Raw genomic sequence first — 23,229 nt, forward strand, 5'->3', positions numbered from 1 at the left:
CTGCTTTCTCTCCTCTTGAATTAATAATGTTGACAAGTGGCACAATGTAAGCCAAGAGACATTCTTGCAGCCTAATCTTTGACCTGTTTACTTGGAAAAGCCTACTGAGTTTCAACAGGACGTCTTCGCAATTGAAGAAGCACATATCAGGCCACAGCCTGATGCTGTGGATCTTGAGTTAGACGTAGTTCTAGGTTTGTGTCCAGCCTTTCCATTACTTTTGAATGTGCCCTTTGGCGCTTCAGGTCAAGGAGCTGATTCCTTCACATGGTCCAGCTGGGCTCTTGTCATGCTTGTTTTCAGATTCCTCTCTTCCCCAATTCACCTTTGCATTTTGGGTTGATATATATGCAGCGTGTGAAAATGGCATGACAATTACAGCGGTACCTCGGGTTACATACGCTTTCGGTTGCATGCGCTTCAGGTTACAGACTCCGCTAACCCAGAAATATTACCTCGGGTTAAGAACTTTGCTTCAGGATGAGAACAGAAATCGTGCAGCAGTGGCGCAGCGGCAGCAGGAGGCCCCATTAGCTAAAGTGGTGCTTCAGGTTAAGAACAGTTGCAGGTTAAGAACAGACCTCCGGAATGAATTAAGTACTTAACCCGAGGTACTGCTGTATTGTTATGATATTGTATAATTGAACCAGCGCTTTTAAGGCTACGTCCCAACGGACGCTTGTGGGTCAGCCCTCACTGAACACGTTCCTTTTGAGTGAAACTTGTGCAGGATAGGTTCAGAAATATTCAGATCTAGGGCACCAAACCCTTTCACATGGCAATAACAGCCTAAACCCTCTTCTTCCTGTGATCAATGGCTCCCTGCATGATGGATTAAGGGGTTTAACAGAACAGAACAGAAAGGAGATAACTGAAAGGAAGGCTAGGATTGGCTTATTTCTTTATTATTATTATTATTATTTTTAAAAGGCCTTGCTGAGCAGAATTTATGTGGCCGTTGACCTCGACTCCCCCACCCCTTTCGGGTGTTGTAGCTAAAACAGAAGTAGTAACATTTTCCACCAATAAAAAGATTGCTGTCTCCTCCGAAATTCTAACTCCCAACATACTGGGATTTGTCAAAAGAATGTAGCAGTGACCTCTGGTGGCTTCTGCAGGGAGAAGCCTTTCTCAGAGAGAGGAGGCAGAATATTTATTTTAAAAAACGTAGGGGTTTTTTGGGTGTGTGTGTGTGGGTGTGTGTGTGTAGGAGCTGTCTGTTGCTGCTGCATTGGCCTTAAATGTGAGAGACAGTGAAGAAAAGATGACATATTTTAATAGGCCAACTTTCTCTTGTTTGCTAAGCTGCCTTATATTCAGAGCAACGTTCAGAAGCTGACTGGATTTGAGGCTGTTGTGTGTGTTCAGACTTTGAGGGGTTTGCGTGCTTTTCGTGTGTTGTGTAGAAGAAGGATTTTTGCCAGTTATGCTGCCCACCCTCCACTCCCAACTATAGTGGTGAGGCAAAGTGACCGACCCAGGTCAATTGTAATCAGAGAAAGTTCTGTTTCCCTTAATGAGCTGAATGCCAACTGTTCCTTTCCTAGGAAATGTGGCTTGATTCAGATCCAGTTTTAAAATGTACATTCGTAAAGGTTCTCTCCAGATCAGACCAATGACTCTGGCCCACTAATTCATTTTATCCAATTCTCAGTGGCAGCTGTGTTACCTCTGGTTCTAGGATGTGATTATTTTTGTTTTTTTGTTTTAAAAAGAACATTTTAATGATATAACAAGAAGGACAACAACAAATGTCCTTCCTGAGGCACTCCTTTAGGATGTGAATATTTGAACTATTTATTTTTAAAGAAGAGAAGTGTGAGTTGAGGAGGCAGAGGGAAGAGCTAGCAAAAGGCTCTGTCCCATTTGAGATGGTACACTTTCCTACAATCTTTGGGAATAGTGCCTATAATTCCCCGACAACACTTCTGCCATGTTTTGTTAGTTCCCCATCTAGATGTCATGATTCACCACCTGGCTGCTTTGTGAATAAGAGATCTCCCTGGCCTACAGCCTGTGAGCTGGAGTGCTGTTTTTATACAGCATCAACTTGCAGGATGGTTCAGGTTCCAAGAGCATTTTCACCCATGACGTGAGGTTGGTCAAGTGCCGTGGTCTGTTCATGTGTCTTTTAAACTGCGGATTGATGTGAAACTGCTCAAGGTGTGGAGAAAAATATTTTTACTTGCCACATATCAAATTTTTGTTGTAAAGGGCTGCCAATCCTACACGATGCGACTATAATCTGTACATAAATATGAAGTCATAGGGATAAAGCCTAACCTACAGCTAAAATATCCACTGGGGTTTTAAAAAGGGTCCTTTTTCTGCTTTTAATTCCACACAAACAGCCTTCGTATGCAAACTATGAAAAACAAGCAGAAGAATAGCTCTAGGGTGCTTCCTTGTATGAAAGCATCACATGTGAAAACATGGTTGGAGTACTACAGTCCTGTGTAAGCAGGCCTACTTGGCTGGGAGTAAATCCCATTGAACTCAGACAAGCTCTCATCTAACATTCGGGCTGCATAGCTGCAGCCCTGTGATCACTTATTTATCATGTTAACAAAACTATTAGCCTGCAGGTCTGCTTACCTGGGAGTAAGCCCCATTGAAGTCAATATGATTTACGGTAATTTCTGGGTAGGTATGGTTTAGGTTTGCGTAGCTGATCTCTTTTCTCATGAAAATAAGTTTTCAAAGTAGGGTGGCTAGATGAAAAAGGAAACTGGGCTCCTACCCCTTTGTTGGTTGTGGGGCAGAAGTAATTCCCATTGGTGCATCTTGATTGACAGGCTGCACCTACTGAAATTCCTTCTGCTACAAAGATAGAAAAAAAGGTTTCTATTTAATCTAGTCATCTTAGTTAACTATATATATTGGTGTGTGTACACCATATAATATGTAAGTTAAAACAATTAACATGCCAGCTAAAAACCGAACAGCAAAGCTGATTGTTTATGAATGTTTTCACCTGGTTTTGGGAGGAATCAAGTAAGGAAGTAGCAGCTTGGTTGATTTTTCCTAGGTAGGGAATTGCAGGAGGCTGAAAAGGCTTTAAGTAAGGTGGCGTGATGCCAAAGAGGCCAGGCTTCCCGAACCTTTAATAGTTGTATGGAAGAGGGGATTCCAGTGGGGTAGCTTGTCATGCAAAAGCCACACCTGCTGATGTCACCTCTGCAGGACAATCACAGGTGCAGGAGCCTCTCCTCAGTCTCACCTGGCCTTTGTTCACTAATGGCTTTCACATCTGGGGGGGGGGACAGAGAATAACAGAGCAAGCTCTAGCCCACCCCATTTTATTTTCCTGATCTGAGCAGCTTTGGAGGTCATATTCACTGGGCTCAACCCTCCATGTTAACACTGAGCTCATTCTCTAAGTGCAGGCTATTATGTAGTCAAAAACAGCCCCAGCCACACATGAGAAGGAAGTTATCAGCATGCTTGAGGGAATCCTAATGTTTGTAAAAGTAGAACAAAGGTTTTTTGGTGGGGGGAACCCTAAGTGTGCAAGCATAGACCAGCACATTATGATAATGCTCAGCAATGCTGACTTAGTGCGGGGGGGGGGAGAGGGAATGAAATGGAGTGTCCAGAAATAAAGCCAGATTGGAAGCAACACTCTGCACTGCAACAATTTGTTGCAGGTCTCACCTGTGGGCCTTAATTCTGAGTAAACACACACGCAATCAGGTGGCAAACATTGTAGATGGAGTTATTTTTAAATTAGGGTTTTCTCCATTTTCTGCTTTAGTTCTATGTTTTTTTAAAAAAGAGGACCTTTTTAAAAAGGTATGTGAAAAGAGGACCTGAAGTCCAGTTTGCAGGCATGCTTGCATGAATGTACGGAAATGTGTATAGGGTTGTAGACTCCTGAATATATTTTTTTAGGACCGCAGTCCAAGTGAGCTGGTTTGTTTTAAAAAGGGATACCAAGTGGTTTAAAATAGATTTAATATAGGGAGGGGGGAGTTGAAAGCCAATCAACAAAACTGGAAAAGATTCTACTCATCATGATACCTGGATTTAATAAACTCATACTGCTGTCATCCCAACCTTTTCTTTTTAAAAAAGGAATGCAACACGTTGATCCGAGGAGCAAAATATTATAATTATGATGGGGAGGGAAGTGTGTGCATGCACACGTGTGAAGGCAGGACTATGGGCTCGTCCGTACTTCCTCTTGTGCCATGCCTGGAAAGCATGGGTCAGAGTGGTTTTCCTCTTGACCAGCTCCTTTCCGAAGGGAAAATCTGCTGCTTAGGGATAGGTCAGAACAAATGGCAATGGGAGGGGACACGATTGAGGGGCTCTGATTAAGTGCTGAAGAGTGGTTTCCCCAGGGTGGGGGTGGGGGGAAACAGCAGGACAAGAGGAAGTGTGGGTAAGTCCTATATAGCTTCATGAAGTTTGATCCTAAATGCTTTGCTCAGAGAATGGGTCTGCTCAGGACGGCAGCCTCAGATTATGTCCACCTTGAGCTTCCAAGGAAGGGTTGGGATGAATGAAAAACATATCACACGGAGGTGACTTTAAATTGCTCCCTGCGGTGCCAGTCTCTGTTGTGCAAGGCAGAGTTCAAATTCTATAGCAAGGAAGGATTGCCAACTTTTCTGCCAGCCCCTTTGGTTTTGACATCAACCGTAGCTTCAACGGCAAACATAGCAAATGATGATGCTGATCTCCGTTCTACAAAAAGGCTCCAGCTGCTGATTTTTGCAGCTTATAACAGCTGTTAAAGGCACAAGAGCAGGTCTGGCCAACCCCCCACTCCTCTAGTGTGCGTGGTCAGTAGGAAACTTAAATTGAATAGTGAACGTCTTCAGGGGCAAGGAGAAAGTCACTCTGCCTTCTTTGTCATACTCTGCCTGCAAAAATCAATGCATTCAGCTAGGCTTAACTCTGCAATGGATTTTGATCTTGCACTATAGTAATATTTTATTGTACACTTGTGCAGTCAATGTTAGTTATTTCTGTGATATAGCAAGTGGGGGGCATGTTGTGGGAAACTTAAGCATAAATGTAAGGCCTCTGCCATATTATGTGATGTGTATTATATGTAGTGTTTTTACTTGGAGACTATTTGTGACAATATATTATCCAGAGCTGACAAATATCACAAAGGCAAGTGCCTATCAGAATTTCTCCAAAGTCCAGGCAATTTCCTTTTCCTGACAAGGTGTTACAAAGGCATTGCTTTAGAAGTCTCCTTTTAATTGAGAGTGCAGTAACTTCGTAGCTGAAACCTGAGAAGATTGTGCAAATGCAAAAAAAAAAAAAAAACCCCACCAAAAAGAAAAACCACAACCAAAGGTAAAGGGACCCCTGACCATTAGGTCCAGTCGTGGCCGACTCTGGGGTTGCGGCGCTCATCTCGTTTTATTGGCCGAGGGAGCCGGTGTACAGCTTCCAGGTCATGTGGCCAGCATGACTAAGCCGCTTCCGGTGAACTGGAGCAGTGCACAGAAACGCCGTTTACCTTCCCGCTGGAGCGGTACCTATTTATCTACTTGCACTTTGACGTGCTTTCGAACTGCTAGGTTGGCAGGAGCAGGGACTGAGCAACGGGAGCTCACCCCGTCGCGGGGATTCGAACTGCCGACCTTCTGATCAGCAAGTCCTAGGCTCTGTGGTTTAACCCACAGCGCCACCCGCGTCCCTCTGCCAAAACAATATATGGCACCAAAAGCTGCAGAAGAACTTGAGAGAGAGACTATAGTTAAGTGACCTGCAGAAGGTCTCAGGTGGAACCACTACATCTTCATTAGGCAGAACAAAAGTTGCAGGGATCTGCCTGAGACTATGGAGCCAATGTCCGTAAGAGTAGACATTAGTGGTCTAGATATACAAACAGTCTGAGCTGGTATCAAGCGTCTAATCCTAATGCAAAGTAGCAAAAGATGGCAGTGGAAAATGTGGTGTGGCAGAGAGACCTCCCTAACGCATGATCAACAGGCTGTTTGTTACAAATGTTACAGGCCAGAGAACCTGTGGTCCTCCAGATGTTGTTGGACTTCAGATCTCATCATCCATGACTGGCAGACTTCCTGGCTCTGGCTGGTGGGAGATGGAGTCTAGAAGGATCTGAAACAGGTCCCTCATCTCTGCCTACAGGGCTTCAAGAAAGCAAAGGGTCTATTTGCATGACATTTCTGTTTGTAGAATTACAGAATGTTTTGTAGATGGGGAAGAGGGGGAACGGCACCTTGTTTTCTCATCCTCTAGGGGAGGCTGGCTCAATATGTGGCCCTCCTCAATCAAATGCAGCACACCTGCTGCATCATGTGGCTCAACATCTCCTCCATCCTTGCAGTCCTGCGCAGGAGGAAAAAGAGCCGATTGCTTGAGCCTGCAGGGGACTGCCACACATGGCTGGATATTGATGGATTGGTGCTTGAACTTGAAGTGCCAGATTTAAATCTAGAGAACATCCATAGCTCAGTGGCCTTTGCTTTGCAGCCAGAAGGTTCCAGGTTCAACCCCCAATAGCAATTCCAGGACTGGGAATGTAACCAATTGGGAACCCAGGACAGCTGTCGCCAGTCAGCACAGACAATACTGAGCTGGATGGATCAGTGCTTTGACATGGTAGAAGGCAGCTTCCCAATGTTCCTATTGATCAGCCCTTCTGTGTGGCTGGCCACAGCTTCTTTTCTTGCCCATTCCCTACCCAGCCTTGTTTTCTTCCCCCTTCACAGACTTCCAGGTGTGCCACACAGCAAGCAGGAGGGGGGGGTGCATGTCAGAGCTGGGAGGGATCTGCCCCTGCCTCCTTGCCTGCCACATTGGGATTTCGAAAGATATGTGAATGTCTCCAGCTCTGAATTTGAACCCGTGATCCCTTTACCAAATGCTCTGCTCTTCTAGGCTGAAAAGGAAATATACGGAGGACAAGGTGTTGTTCTTAAAATAGTTTTGGGAGGGAACCGACAGGGTGAAGTCCAACTTTCCTCAACCTGGTGCCGTCCAGATGTTTGGGACTCCAACTTTCTTTAGGCCCAGTGAGAGATGCTGATGACGATGATGAAAATGTGAGTTTGAGTCCAACAACAGAAGGCCGCAGGCATCCCTAGTCTAATTGCAGAACATGCAACCTGGTGCTGTGCCTTCTTATCACAGTTCCGCTATTGCTGCTTCTCTGGAGAGGAGAAAGCCCCTGGGTTAGAATAGTGGAACTCTAGAGTTCGAAGGGACCCAAAGGGTCGTTGAATCCAACCCCCTGCAAGTCCTGAAGACCTTCTCTGGTACAGAAGGTATTCCATTTCTCCTCCTGGCCAGGGCATCTCTATTTAAAGTAGTGTTGCCTCCAAAGAAAGGCATAGGTAGGGGAGACCACTGCCTCTGCCTACCTTGAGAAGAGAACAGATGCCATCTTCTAAGTGGTGGGATTTGGATAGGAACAATCTGGGAAAAGGATTCCCGGAAGGGACCTAGCTCCCAAATAATACAAAAGGCTTCTCCGTTCCAGACAGTGCCACTACGGATGCTTAATCTGGCCCATTCAGTGCCAATCAGAGATACTTTCGAATGAAAGGCATCCATCAAGCAGCCACCTCAGGGTGTGCCTGTGCAAGAGGGAGCTCTAACCTGGCATCAGCCACAGTCCTGTTTTGGAAACACAGAGGGCAAGAGAACCAAGCAGGATAAGAGCCCTTGTAGCCAGCTAAATTCTTTTTTATTTTTTGTGAGGACTTAAACAATTCTTGCCTGCCCCCCGCCCCTGGAAACCAACATGGAAATGCAGAAAACTGAGTGGAAGTATAAGAAATGGAGAGCTGAAATGGACAGATTTTTCCCATCCCTGCCAATACTCCTGGTTTTCTATTCTCCCTTCCAGCATTCAAGCAGCAATCCATGGGCAATGAGCATGCTGAGTCTGCACTGGGCTGCTCCCCCCACTTATTCCCCCAAGTGTCTTTTTAAAAACAATGTTGTACTTCTGAAACCTGGGTTTTTTTCTTGAGTCTGCTGATAACCACCTTCTTGTCTTGACAATCGAGGATGCCCTTCTGGCTATCCAATGAGTTTGCTATTAGTCCATAGTAAAGGTAAAGGGACCCCTGAATGTTAGGTCCAGTCGCGAACGACTCTGGGGTTGCGGCGCTCATCTCGCTCTGTAGGCCGAGGGAGCTGGCATACAGCTTCCGGGTCATGTGGCCAGCATGACTAAGCCACTTCTGGCGAACCAGAGCAGTGCACGGAAACACCGTTTACCTTCCCGCCAACTCGGTACCTATTTATCTACTTGCATTTTGACGTGCTTTCGAACTGTTAGGTTGGCAGGAGATTAGTCCATAGTATTTGCAATATTTTTACGCTGCCATTTGACCATATGATTCCCAAGGTGTCTTACAGCTCATCAAATTAAAATGAAATATTTTCAGCAACCTACACTTGAAACATCTGAACTGAAAATAGTGTTTTTTTAAAATGGATTCCTCATCCCTTGGTGAATCTGTAGAGAGAAATGCTCTAGTTTCATCTCTAGGATGTGCAACATAGAGGAAGGGACAGACAGGTAGTGGAAATGGGTTGAGATTATACTCCTTTTCATAGAATCATAGAATTGTAGAGTTAGAAGGGACCACAGGGGTCGTCTAGGCCAACCCCCTGGAACACAGGATTCTTCTGCGCAATGTGGGGCTTGGTCACACAATCCTGAGATTAAGAGTCTCATGCTCTACTGACTGAGCATGACTGGAACTCTACAAACAAATTAAGTGGGGCGATAGTGTCACATTAGCTCTGACCTCAACTATTTTGTCTATGGAAAGCCCCAAACATGCTAAGAATAAGTCACATAACCATCTGGAGAAATGAGAGGAACTGGTTTAGAACGGATAGTCGATTTTCATTCTGTACAAAACCAGCCACTGCATCATGAAACCTAAAACAATATTCTCAAAAGGGTTAGTTCTTTGGGAACTATCGCAGTCCATTGTTTCATGGGTCTTTAGTTGCTACAGACATTGTAGCTTATCTTGCACCGCTAAAAAATGAATAAAACGAGCTGGTAACCTACAAAATTAGCCGTCTTCTAACACCCTGATCCTATTATGTGGAAAGATTCCCTGTAGAGATCAACAGGACTTGATATCATGCAATGCATTTAGGAAGGAGTGGGGGAAGCAGATTTGTTTTAACTATTTAGCATGAAAAATTAGATCACTTTTCAGGATCTGTTCAATGTGGGAACAGCTAGAGAGACTTCAATGGTCCTGCTTATGTCACAGAGCAAACAATGCGAATTAAGTTTAATTGAAATGATTGGCTCTAAAGGAATTTAATTAGTCCATATTTAAAGCATGTGTGAGTGTGTGTGTATCATCTGATTTGCACACAGAGAGACACCTTGGACTGCTTCCCAACAGTTGGCTGGATTTATTCACAAAGCTTAAGCCAACCCCCAACCCCTGAGAAAAAGCTGGAAAAGCATACATTATACTCTGCACATTACATCAGTCCATGGAGACTTAGATTTTACAGTTTATATATTAAAAAGAGGCAAAAGCATCTCACATCTGCATTTACCCTCTCCTTCCAAAAGGAAGAAAAAATAACCTGCAGCATTTTAAAGCTGCTTTTCTCAGCGCCACTGTGAAAGGCTGGCTCAAGTGCCCAATGAATTCAAATAATCTCTGAGACCATGAAAAAATTGCTTAAAAGAAAATACAGAAGAGCCAGAGCTTTTAAAGAAGCTTTCACTACATGAAGAGGCAAGGCATTTTTTTAATTGTAAAAATCTAAACTTGAAACTGTTTGCTTCTTCAGCAGTACAGTGGGAAAGTATATCTATCTATCTATCTATCTATCTATCTATCTATCTATCTATCTGAAGGATGTTTAAGAAAAGGAACCAAGTGGGGAGAATCAGATTTTGTAGTTGTAAGCAACTGAGGAAAGGTGACCTTTGTTGCACCTTCGCACAGAAGGTGGTTCACAGAGAGAAGGCAAGCTGGAATATAGTGATCCCCAGTACAAGTTTAAGAACCGTTATGTTACTTTAAAGTTGACAATGCTATCTCTTTGCAGTCAGTTTTTCCATGGTTTCTAATTCATCTATGTATCAGTTTGGGGCTGCAGTTCATGCACACTTACCTAGGAGTTAAGTCTCACTGAACTCAGTCGAGCCTACGTCTGGGTACGCATGCACAGATTTGTGCTGTTAGTGCACAACCAAATTTCTCAGACACCCTGGGTTTGTCCACTTTGCTTGTCCCATGCCTAGAAAGCTGAACGGTTTTCTGTTCCCCCTGCTGCTATTCCTGGGGAAGCCTGCTCTTTGCCGCTGAATCAGAGCCAACGTCAACCTGTGGGGAACCCTATTGGCGTTTGCTCCAATTCATCAGTAAGGAGTGGGCTTCCCGGGGAAAGCAGCAGAACAAGAGGAAGTGTGGAGGAGCTTCCTGTGACACTGGTTATTCTTCTTCCTGTTTTATCAGTGCTGGAAACTGAAGCAAGAGCTTCCACACTGGACTTTTTCTCTAGTACTACCACCTATTCATTTGTGAATCCAAACTGTAGGTGCTTCGAGATGGGGACTTAATACTGTAAATGGATTGCTGAGATATTGCAAGTTTCCCTTGGGAAGTGCAAATCTGGATTAAAATGAGAAGAAGAAAAAACAGGCTGGTAATTTTTAATGACAATAATTTTGCGTGGACCTTGCAAAAAAGGAAAGAAAGGTGCATGCATGAGGAGCACCCATTCCCCAGAATAAACACCCATGTGGATGCATCTCCAGCCCTGGAGATGTTTCTTATGCAAATCACGTATGCTGCCATGGAGTCCCACCCCTTCCTCAAAGAGTGAGTCATAGCTGCGAAAGTGACTAATCCTAGGCAAACAGACCAGAGCTGCACAAACTTTTCATGTTGGTGACACACTTTTTAGACATGCATCGTTTCGCGACACGGGAATTCAGTTTTGCTAGCAAACTGGAGGTTAAACTAACCCCTTTCTAGCCCCGGGAGGAGCATGGGGAGCGTTCGCGCGACACACCTACACACTGCAGCCGACACGCTAACGTGTTGCGATACTCAGTTTGGAAAGATCTGCACTAGACTATCAGGGACGGGTGCATGAGAGCATACAGTGAGAGAGAATCCATGCATGTGTGTGTAGGATTGACCCATCAGGCTAATTGCTGTCGGGAAAAGGACGGGCAAGGGTGAATGAGGCTTGTGGGTTTATTTGGACCTTGTGGCACACATTTGTGTTCCATATGTGGCAGGGTGGAGCCACCAATCAGAAGGTTACTTCTGTGCAGGTGCTACATACTGTGGCTGCGTATGAACCAGCCTTGGGAAAGACTCTTATGCCTGAAACCCCGAATAACCTTTCCTCCATTGGTGTAGGTAATACTGTGCTAATGATCTGACTTGGTGTGATCTAGTTTCCTAAGTGTCGTGGTGGCAGGTGTGAGCCAACAACTCACGTCTGTTTCTTACCCCCCCCCCACAGGACTTTCAATGTCACAGCTGTGTGTGAATTGCTTACAGGGTTAATTCCACCCTAGAAACCTATACTGTACAAAACAACTCTTCATCACTTCATAATCTGACCTGGTTTAGTATGCATGTAGGCCAGGCTTACAGAACTGGGATCTGTCAAACTGAGTAAGATTACTGGTCTCTCCCCCCCCCCCAAATAAAATCTCTGGAAGGCAGTGAAACAAAAAGATGTGCCCAGCTCCTAATAGGCTGCCCTTAACGGCAGCCAGTCTGCACTTGATTTGTAATTTGCACAGGCCTGGTATACAGCATCATTACACATTGCAGAATTCCTATTGCCACCATATCAGTATAGGTTTAGGATGCAACTTGCATAGTAATCTGAGATGCAGGCTGTTTTACTTAGAATGCACACATGCCGGGAGTCATAGCTCTTCGCGTGTACACGAAACCGACCAAGCACGTTTTTAACCCTAAAGACATAGAATTGTAGAGTTGGCCACAAGGGTCATCTAGCCCATGCAATGCAGGAATCTTTTGCCCAACATGGGGCTTGAACCCACAATGTTGAGATTAAGAGTCTCATGCTGTACCAACTGACTATCCCAGGATGTGGGAGTCTACATGCCAGTTTCTTGATGCTGCTGCTCAAACTTGCTGGTAATGTTTGTGTGTGAGAGGGATGGGGAATCCTTCCTGAGAGTCACATTCCCTCATCTGCCACTTTTGAGGGGAGGCACATGCCAGCGGGGGTGCAGCCAAAGGCAAACGTGGGCCGAGCAATGGGTGCAACACTGGTAGGGCTACATTCCAGCCGCACGCAAATCACAGGTTTCTGTGCGTGCTCCCCTCATGTACAGCTCCTCCGTCCTCCACTCAGACAAGCAAGATGCATGATCAGAGTTGCAGAGCAGAAGCTCTTGTGTAAGCATCCATCCAGGGAACGCTTGTTGGATTGCAATGCTTGTATCCCTACGTACAGCAGGTGCAGGTGGGAGGAAGATCCAGTCCGGGCTTTTGCTCTAGTTCTGGGAGGCAAGGAATCATAGAATCATAGTTGGAAGGGACCACGAGGGTCATCTAGTCTAAACCCCTGCAATGTGGGAGTCTTTTGCCCAATGTGGGGCTCAAACTCACAGCCATAAGATTAAGAGTCTCATGCATGGAAGAGGAGAAACCCGGTGCTTGTTCACACCTCCTACATTTCCGAGGCCAAGGGGAGGAGAATTTAAGAGAACTAAAGGGAGAGACAGGGCAGAGGTCATGTTTAAGCCTCTGTGCTGGTGCTGGAGTAACCCTATGATGATGATGATGATGATGTATTTATTATTATTATTATTTGAATAGGACATCCCTATTTTAATCAGAGAAATGTTGGGCAAACTTCGGGGGAGCGGTGGTGGTTGTGGGGAGGTTAACTGCTCCTGTCACTTTTGGCCTCCTCCTTCTCTGGTGCACATTGCCCCCTCCTGTGCCAGGTAGAGAAGTGGGTCTCAGGATGTCAGCAGCACATGAGAGTGCTGTGCAACGTTCAGTTGTTGCCACAGTTGGCCGATTTCTGTGAGTGAATTTTTCCTCCCTTTTGCTGCTCAAAATGTTGAGCGAGATTTTAAACAATTCCTTGGGAACATGCTGCAAAGCTCTTCCTTGCCCCCGGGGAAGAGGCTTCCCTTAAATAATAATGCAAAAGGAGTGAAACCTGGCAGGCTTGTTCTCAAAACACCGGCTCCCTTAACAGATGTGGAAGCGGTGAACATAATAAATGTTTAAAACTGGAAAAGGCCAAGGTGGACCCTTTGGCACTTCCGCCTAAACAGCACCTCTCCCCCTGCACCCACAAGTGATTTCGCTTACTATTCTGGGGTTTAATGTGAAATGAAATAGGAGAATTATGGACTGTACCACTTCTGTCTCAGCCTTTTGCTGGTGGAGCCTCTCTCTCCCCCTGGCCACTATCACACCACACATTTAAAGCACCATGATACCACTTTAAACAGCTTTGGCTTCGCTCAAGGAATTCTGGGAGATGTAGTTTGTTAAGGGTGCTGAGAGTTGTTAGGAGACCCGTTTTCTCAGAGTTGCAATTCCCAGAATTCCCTGAGAACGGAGACTGTCTGATAAATCACTCTGTGAACTGCAGTTCTGTGTGGGGAATAGGGGTCTATAGCTCCCAGAATTCTTCGGGGGAAGCCATGACTGTTTAAAGTGGTATCATGGTGATTTAAATGCACAGTATGAAACATGGGGGTGGCCAGAATTTATTTTAGGGGGACAGGCTTTATGTTGGGGGGGGGGGCAGAACTGAGTTATCTGTGATGCAGTTTGTTAAGTATTTTTATATGTTTACTTGATTTGGGAGAGGCAGCTGCCCCCCTGCACTCCCCTAGCTATGTCCATGGAATGAAAATGGCCTCCGTGTCATATTTCTTAATGCTTCCCCATGTTAAGAATAAAACAAAATGCTTCCCTGCATATTGTAAGCTAATGCATCAGGGAGAGGTCTACGTCAGACCATCCGCATGTCCCTATTTTCTAGAGACAGTCACAGATTTACAGAAACTGTCCTGGTTTCTGATTTGATGCTGGAGTGCCCCACTTTTCCTTAGGAAGTCCCTATTTTCATCAGAGAAATCTTGGAGGCTATGGTAGGATGCCCCTATTTTCATTGGAGAAATGTTGGAGGGTATGGATGTAGGCGACCCCTGAGCCAAGGAGATGAATGACTATACAACCTTTAGAAGACATCTGAAAGCAGCCCTGTATAGGGAAGTTTTTTTATGTTTAACGTTTCATTATGTTTTTATATATGTTGGAAGCCGCCCAGAGTGACTGAGGCAACACAGTCAGATGGGTGGGGTATAAATAATAATAATAATGATAATAATAATAATAATAAATAGGATGTCCCTATTTTCATCGGAGAAATGTTGCAGGGTGTGCTATGTTAAATCTTTCTCTCAGATACATTAGTATATTACCTTCAGGCACCACCTTTATTCCTATTTTAATCCTGCAAGAGCATTCAAAAATGCACTTCCCCTTACTTGTTGTCTGAAGTGTGGTAGTCCAATATTGTACCACCTTATTTGGCGTGACATGTAGATGTGCTCTTTGCAGAGGGTAGTAATAATACTGCATTCAGGCAATGTAACACACCAGAGTATTATGTGGGCCTGGTAAACATGTAATCCCATACTTAGGGGAAATAGATTTGCCTTCTCTTCTCCCTTATTTTTTAAAAAAGGTTTAGGAACATAGGAAGCTGCCTTATATTGAGTCTGACAATTGGCCCATATACTTCATTATTGTCTACACTGACTGACAGCAGCTGCCCATAATTTCAGGCAAGGGTCTTTCCCCAGCCCTACCTGCAAGTGCCAGAGCTTGAACCTGGGACCTTCTGCGTGCAAAACAGATGCTCTGCCACTGAGCTATGGCCCTTCCCCTCCATGGCACCTGCTTGCTTGAGATGTTCATGTAGGATCTCCACCCAACTCTTCGGGCGTTTTCTGTGGCTTCTCCAAACAGGTTGCAATGAGAATGAGGCAGACCACCTGGACAGAGACCAGCAGCCTTATCCCCCATCTCAGAAGACCAAGCGCATGCGCACTTCTTTCAAGCACCACCAGCTCCGCACCATGAAGTCCTACTTTGCTATTAACCACAACCCAGATGCCAAGGACCTCAAGCAGCTTGCCCAGAAGACGGGCCTAACTAAGAGAGTTCTGCAGGTAAGAGCCTTCCATTACAAAACTTCCCCCCCTCCACTTCAAAATAGCACATCCCTTACTTCCAATGCCTTCCATCGCCCTTGTGCTAGGCTTCATTGAGTTGTGTCCCTCCATAGATACAGAGGGTTCAGGGCTAAACATGTATACCTTCAGATCTAAATGCACCCAGGGAATGCTCAAGGGAAGCATGATGCTACCCTCCAGGGCCAACACCTCCCAGCGCTGAAGGAGCACCCAGCCCTCAGAAGAGCAGATCTTCTGCTCTCATCAGGGTAGGACCTTCTTGTAGTATCCTTCTTAACCAAAACAGGAACTAGTAGGCTTTGTTGTAGGCAAATGAAAGTTACAATTCTTGGGCATCCAGTCAAGCCATTGAGTGCAAACTTTTGTTTCCCCCATAGTAATTTTTCATTATGGAAGTTCCCCATTTTTTTTTTGGTCCGTTAAGGGGCCTCCCTATTAAACAGAATGGAAGGCTGCTATGCATGATCAGCAGCCCCATGTGACACATCTGTTGCTGGATTGTACCATTTTAGAATGTGGGCAGGGGATAGATTTCCTCATTGTCCTTCCAGAAAAAAATAATTTGTCTCCACATATAGAGCTAGGATGTCAGGGAGGAGGTGCTAGCTTGGTCTTCTCCTTTACATGCTAATTTTCACTCTGCTTAGGGCGCATTCAAACATTTGACCCTGCTACTCCTGAAGCCCATAGTAAGAGATAAATCTCACAGGTTTGCTGATTGTGTAGGGGGGAAAATCCACCTTTAACCTGACTTTTCCCACAAACTGAGCATTTCTTAGGAATGTTTCCCATTGATCAACTTTGGGTTATTCTTGGGAATGTGATGGATCTGAGGTCTGTCTACTGAGTTACTCAGTGAAAATAAATGATCACCATGCAAGAATGATAATTAGACTCATGGCGGCTTTCCCCCATTTGTAAAAAATAAATTAATCATACCTTTAAATTGCCCATAGTTTATCGTATCTTGTAAGCCAGCTTCGTAGAAACCATCAACCACCACCACCACCAATGAATGGAAGATATTTAAATAAAATTAAGCAAAGTATATGCAAAGGGAAAGTAGTGTCTGAGCAAAAACAACAACTCACCTGATAGTGAAACAGAATGCAAAGAGTGTAAGAAAATAGTTCATTATTGGGAGATAGTTTCTTTCCCTTTGCATTTCTTCTTCATGTTTTAAAATGCCTGTGTAAGTTAACCACCCCAAACACAACTTTTAGGGTTGTGTCCAAAAAAGTTAACCAGTTAGCCCCCCCACTCCTCTGTTCTGAGGGTTCTTCAGACCCTCCAGAAGTAATTTGGGAGAGTTGGGGGGGTAGGAGACAAGGGAAAGCACCATTGTGCAGGTGGAAGTCCTTGCACTGATGGGACCACTTTGGTGGATAAAACACTGAGGGCTGGATTCAACTAAATAGTTGCATGAATGTGAACCCGCGCAATGAGTTCTGGAGAACCCCCAGAACAGTTTGTTGGGGGGTTTGGGGTGGGAGGAGAGGGGAGTTCCATCTGGCAAGCAGAAATTCTTGGGATGACAGGAGAATCACCATAATGTGACACTGAATTCCACCCTAAGAAGTGTGTTTGGGGTAGTAAACCCAGATATTGTAGCAGAGATGAGAAAAGAGCTAAATTACATACCCATCAAAGCAAAGATCTTCTAGCATGAATAGTTGAGCAGAACTTCTCAGGTCAGTTTCCAGCAGTGCTTCACCGTATCCTGGAGAAAGACATGGATTAGTAGCTATAGATTTCAGCTTAGCATTCTAAACAGAACAAATCTAAGCCAAAAAATAATGACTCCAATTATGATGTGGATCGGTGGTTTTCCAGCTGTGTCACAGGGAAGCTGGGACTTCGTAGGAACACATCAGAGGTTCCTTAGGGAGAAGGTCAGTAATGGCAAGCAAGCTTTTCTGAAAGGTGGCTTGCCTGCCTCTATCAAACTCTCTCTGCAATGCACAGTTGCAGGAAAGTATTGTGTGTTGGTGTGTTTTGAGGGGCATTTTTACGATGTAAAAATGATACAGGGAGCCTGAGCTTTTAGCTAAGCTTAAAAGTGGGTGGATGAGTGGGTGCAGATTATAGATTTCATCAAGGCCCTCCCCCCATGTAATCTGAGCACTGCCCTCTCAGTTCAGACGAAGCAATGAAGGCACCACAGCCGCCTCGGTAGTGCTGTGCCTGAAGGGATCATGCCCTAGGATCACCCACAACACACAGGGGCCTGAAGGCATTTCCCATAAGACAAGCTGGTATCAAAAGAGTTAACTGATGGGTGGAAAGCCTGGAAGAGAGGATTTGCTGATAATAATTATAAAAGGGCCACCGAAACACCCCTTAAAATGCATTAAGCTGCTACAAAAGAGAGAGAAACGAAGAGATTCCTGCAATGCAGGGGGTTGGACTTAGATGACCCTTGGGGTCCCTTCCAACCCTACAATTCTATGATTTCTATGAAAACCATCAAAATCAAAAGGCAAACATTGGTAAAGAAATCAACTGGGATTGGTTTGCAGGTTTGGTTCCAAAACGCACGAGCCAAATTCAGAAGGAACCTTTTGCGGCAGGAGAATGGGGGTGTTGATAAAGCTGATGGCACGTCGCTTCCGGCCCCGCCCTCAGCAGACAGCGGCGCTCTCACTCCACCCGGCACTGCGACCACTTTAACAGACCTGACCAATCCCACTATCACTGTAGTGTCATCAGTGACCTCTAACTTGGACAGCCACGATTCCGGAAGCCCCTCACAAACTACCTTAACAAACCTTTTCTAACATTTGACTTTTAAAAAAGAGAAATATTCTTACTTTCTTCTTCTTCTTCTTCTTTCTCCATTATTATTATAATTATATTATTAATAATATTATTTGCAAGACTTTTTATTTTTTGAAAGAAAAACAAACCCACAAAATGTTTGGGGAAAACCAGCTTGGTCAGTAGCATCTGCAGCCACTTGGTAAATGAGTTTGCAGTAACAGACTTCTGTTCTACAACTACGTATTCTTTGTCTCTAAATTGTCTTTGGAATTTTTTTAAAACCACTGCCTAATTAAAGGGAAACTATTGAATCATTCTATTAAGTGCCTCTTAAAATTGTATGTTCCTTATTTCCAGATTTTTTTTTTTATGGGGGTGGGTGAATGGTTACCATGGAAGTCAGAAAATTGTGTTATTTTTTAAAAAAGGCATGGATTGTTATCCTCAAGCTTATTCTTAAAGAACATATAAACATGTCGGAAATTCCTGTTGGTCAAATAAGGCTGAGGTGTTTTGATGCCTGAGAAAGAAAGTCTGGCAGTAAAGGTCAGCAAATTCAGCACCCCCAAATCTGCCACCTGAGGCAGTTGTTCCCTTCTGCCACATAACAGGGCTAGGCCTCCCATTGACATCAGCTGAACATAATTCCATGTAAATGGGGATAGGTCACACCCTCCATTTAAAGCACATGCCTTTCCCCCAGAGAATCCTGGAGACTGTAATTCATTAAAGGTGCTGGGAACTGTAGCTCTGTGAGAGGTAAATTGCAGTTCCCAGGTTTCTTGCGGTGGTGGGGAAGCGTGACTGTTACAGTGGTATAAATGTGCTTTCAGTGTATGGTGTGCACGTGGTCCAACTTGCAGCCTTAAAAGCTGCCTCTGAATTGGAGAAAGGGCCCTCCAGATGTTGTTTGGACTGCAGCTAGGTCTGATAGGAGTTGGAGTTCAACAACTCTGACTCATTTACAAAAGTGCAGACAGGTAGCTCCTGCAATTAAAATAGATGTCAGGAGTATATACTGTACCTCTTAACAGTTTGCAAGTCACAATGACATGTGTGACGGCTGAGCTTATGTCAGATATTGTCCTCTTTCCTCTTTGGTCCATGGTGGCTCACTTTTCCAACTCATTTGCCAGATGTACCAGAGTGGTGGTGTGTGCTGACTTGCCAGGCAGCTGACTGATGGTGCTGTCCAATGAGAGCTACCAAAGGCGGAAGGGGAAAGTAGCTACTGCATAGGATGTGAACTGGGGTGCAGACAGATGACTAGGTACTAGAGAGTCAATACTCACAGAGAGTTCTTTCACCCTGAGGTCATCTCCATATTACTTGGAATAATGATTCCTTCCACCCTGCCTCAGGTATAGGGCTATGGTAAGAGATCTGGGTCTGCCTTCCCCCTCAAACATGGGGATAATATCAAGAATCCTGGAGGTAGGGCTGATTTGCAAGTAAACATGGGTCTCAACCCTTCAAATACCACCATCTGCACCTTGACTTGCAGATGGTCTGTGCTTTTAATATCCTGAGGTCAGTATGTCCTCACTCTGGCCTAGTCTTCTGTGGCCAGTCAGGTTTTTTTTAGTATAAAACACTGTGGCCATTTTCAATCAACACCAGTATATCACCACTGAAAGATTGTATGGGAACAACTTTAAATTTTAGGTTCTTAATCCTCATTTTGTAGCAGGGGCAACTTAAGTGATGCCCTCCAGAGATTGGGGTTCAAAAACATATATAGGTCACCAATGCTGGTTATTTTATGATCAGGACATTTAAATTTTGTTCCTTTTTATTTTCTATGCAGACAAAACCCTTGTAAGATTTTTGTTAATGCATAACAGTAGGGTTTTTTGTTTGTTTGTTTAATTGAAGTTTGCACAGTTATTATCAGGCCTAATGTAGGTGAGTTAGGAAATCAGATGGGGAAAGTGTGTCCTGGGTAGGGTGGAGTATAAATCCAAGAAACTACGAAATCAAGTCTTCACATATTAGCGGTCACTGGTGGGAAGTCCTACAGACTTTCTTAGATGGATGGTTGGGTCCAGCTTAGGTCACTAGCTAGTGACTTGAAGACCAGATCCAACTTCCCACTACCACATTTTCATCAAGAATTTGTAGAAAGTTCCCCCAGAGTTTCCCTAGAAGGAAGTGACAATTTGTTTTCAGAAGTTGTGTCTGTGTGAGAAAGACTCCACAGTTCAATTATACAACTCTTTGGTATGTTTAAAACCCCAGCTGAGTTTATGCACTTCATAGCTGTGAAGTCCCTACTGCTTAGACAGCACCAACTTGACTTTCTTCTAACATACCCATTTTAGATGCAACTCCCCCTGATTCTATGCACACTTGGGAATATTCCTAATTCAGATGAGTGGGATTTACTTTGGAGCCACAAGAGCAAACTCCTAGGGGGCAATGTGTGTGTGTGTGTCTTTGCCCCCCATAAAATATTTGAGGGGGCCACGCCCCCCAATTGATGGGCATCGCCATTCAAATGGTGTGTGTGCACTGTGGCATGTGATCAATTATTCTGGGCGGGGCTAACCTCCCTCCCCCCCAATATTTTATTCAAGTTGGCACCCCTGTTTGGAGCAAACAAATATCCGATCAATATTTCATTGATTTAGAATGGAACAAGTAATTGGCGCGCTCCACACAAAACTAAACACTTTGGGTCCCATTGATTTCAGCAAGAGAGTTAAATCTGTCTCCCACAGAACTACTAGGAGTCTTCATTGGGTTTAGCTTTGGCTGGATCACTCCTAAAGTGTTTAAAATTGGAGTGCCAGTGAATAGAGCTTGAATCATCTGGGTAGTTTGAGGACAATATTTCTTCATAGCAAGCCTGGGTATTATAAAAAGGGCTATAGTCCTCTATATGCTTGCTTTGGGCTAGTTCCATTGAAATGAATTAGCTGGCTCTGGGTTACGAGGCTTGGGGATGGCGGCTAAACAATTGAATATTGAAACGTTTCTGAGCTGGGTTTTTCTCCTGCTCCTGAAATCCAGCATGCATGAAAGACTTTAAGTTCTAATGGGACTGGCTGGAACATACCTGAGATCAGGGAGGAGGTGCTGCTGGTTTTTCTTTTACAAAATCACAAACACAATTCTGGCTCGAGTGTTCCTACCCACGATTAAGGTAACAGATGGAAATAAGCAAAATATAATTTCTTAAGACGTTTAAAAGCTGATTCCAGTATCTTGTATTCATTGCTGTTTTGAGCATCCTTCTGATTTTTTTCCCATGAGATGGTGTCTGTCTGCCACGTTAATGTATTAACTTCAAAAGGCACAAAGCAGCAAATGTAAGACTGCAGCTGTATACTTGCCTAGAAGTCAGCCCACTTGAACTTAGTGGAACTTACTTCCAAGTAAACATGCACCAGACCTGGTTAAACAAGGCCCATTAAAATCAACAGAACTTCAGCTAGCTGTTACCAAGTTCTGTTCCGTGGCTTCTAAAGGAGCGAGAATCATGGCAAACGTTTGCTAAACGGTGCCCTCTACAAATCGTCAGTTCATATCTCTATCTATGCGTGTGTATACTTGTATTTATATAATAAACACACTACCATGTACATTGATAGACACACTGGCTACATATCCAAGCATGTTGAACCCATTTAAATTAAAGGGCTCTGTGCTAAATCTAGCTTTTCCCCTTAAAAAATAATGTAGAGGAAGAGAAAATGCATTGGGGTGGGGGTGGGGAACCCCTAGGGATTTAAAGCTGGCAATCATTGAAGCTGCCAAACTCAGAAGCCTTGTGGATGCATTGCTAATTGGAAATACCTTTCCTAGTTTACATTTGCAAGTGTTTGTTTTTATTTTATTTTATTAATTTAAGCTAAAAGTCTGAATGGTCTGGGCAGTGGTGAATGTTCATTTGTATCCTTTATTCCAGTAACCCCCTAATTAGACATGGGAGACACTCCAGAACCAAACCAAAATCCGCCAAGAAGATATTGCTTTGGGTGGATTGTTAAGATTAACTTTTGCACAAGTACTTTGGATTTTACCCCTTCCTCCTCCTCCAAACCTCCCTTCAGTAGAATCTCCTTTTTCATTTTAAATTTTATTTTTTGGTATTAAAAAAAAGGAATTCTTTTTGTTGTTTTCTACTAATGCGTGGATACATACTGACACTTCACTGCCCACATTAAAGTGCATTATTGTAACTTTTGCTCAGGGTTTTTAGAAAATTAGCACAGAAAAGTAGCTTATTTTTTAAAAAAAAAACAATGGAAGAGATGTTAACACTGTAACAGAGGAAAATGTGTCTTTGTCGTTATATATTTAGCAAGTGTGGTCATCATCTTCTAGAACGCTTAAGGCTTGCTGACCTGAAGCGTGTTTAGATGGAAGTAAGTTCAAATGACTTGAGTGGAATTTACTTCCAAGTTGATACATTTAGGATTGAGGTGCCAACCTTGGACGTTTCCTGTTTCTCTTACCTTATGGGCATTTACCACTAACCAGACCAAACAACCTTGGGGAGGCTGAGATCTTTATTAATACACTTTTACAGGTACAAAAAAAAATATTGATACTTATAAATTTTGTTCTTTGACAGAACAACTATATGGTACTATAGATCTACTTTATTAAGTAGACTAATTATAACTCAGTTCTACAATGTGCCTTATGCGATAACTTGGGAGTAAGCTTGTGGGGGAAAAAATCAGGATATATATGTGTTGTTTGTTAAATTAACTGTTTTAAGCCCTTTTGACACCTCACTAGTTTTGTACTGTTTTACCTCTTATTTCTGAAACTCTTTTTATGGTGTATATCCTGGTAGAGGGGACAAACATGTCATAGAAAGCAGTTGTGCACTCTTTCGGATATAGTTGATAAATTCAATAATCTTATATATTGAGCTTCGTGTTTCTAGTACAGTTAAGTGGTCTAGCAAACTTGTCCATGTTTCTTTGTTTTATTGAGAAATGCATTGTATAGAAACTATTTCCCCTAAATATTTATGGACCAAACAATTGTGATATATCCTATTAAATTTGTGTGAATAAACCATTTTGAATTGAAGGAGTTTTATTTACCATCAATTTTTGTCTTCAATTTTTTTTTTAATGGAGTCTTACCCATGACAGTGTGTTGTGTTGTGTTGTGTTGCTTTTACTGTATGTGTGAGTGTGTGATGGTGGACACAGTAATCTTAGTGCTATATTAAAACAGGATTTATTTTTAAGTTTTTGCTTCCTAGTACATATCCATGATGAAATTTCAGAGGTTTTTAT

At 43.6% G+C, this 23,229-nt stretch overlaps 1 protein-coding gene and 1 long non-coding RNA gene across 5 annotated transcripts in view; one reads left to right on the plus strand and one right to left on the minus strand.

Moving 5' to 3' along the window:
- LHX9 (LIM homeobox 9) overlaps nt 1-23,229 on the plus strand; it is a 46,726-nt gene that overhangs the window by 21,664 nt on the left and 1,833 nt on the right. For 2 of the 3 annotated variants that reach the window (XM_082225534.1, XM_082225532.1), the window contains 2 exons: nt 14,982-15,184; nt 17,728-19,683. In XM_082225534.1, the coding sequence (XP_082081660.1) occupies nt 14,982-15,184; nt 17,728-17,985 (461 nt within the window). In that variant the 3' untranslated portion in view covers nt 17,986-19,683. Of the gene's footprint in view, nt 1-14,981; nt 15,185-17,727; nt 19,684-23,229 lie in introns of those variants that run through there. The other variant, XM_082225533.1, reaches the window with a different exon arrangement.
- LOC309533911 overlaps nt 1-23,229 on the minus strand; it is a 49,028-nt gene that overhangs the window by 21,490 nt on the left and 4,309 nt on the right. For both annotated transcript variants that reach the window (XR_014220522.1, XR_014220523.1), the window contains exon 2: nt 16,850-16,928. This is a non-coding gene — a long non-coding RNA (uncharacterized lncRNA). The remainder of the gene's footprint in view (nt 1-16,849; nt 16,929-23,229) is intronic.

The sequence above is a fragment of the Podarcis vaucheri genome (genome assembly GCF_965113315.1).
Source record: "Podarcis vaucheri genome assembly, chromosome: 6".
Taxonomy (NCBI): Eukaryota; Metazoa; Chordata; class Lepidosauria; order Squamata; family Lacertidae; genus Podarcis; species Podarcis vaucheri.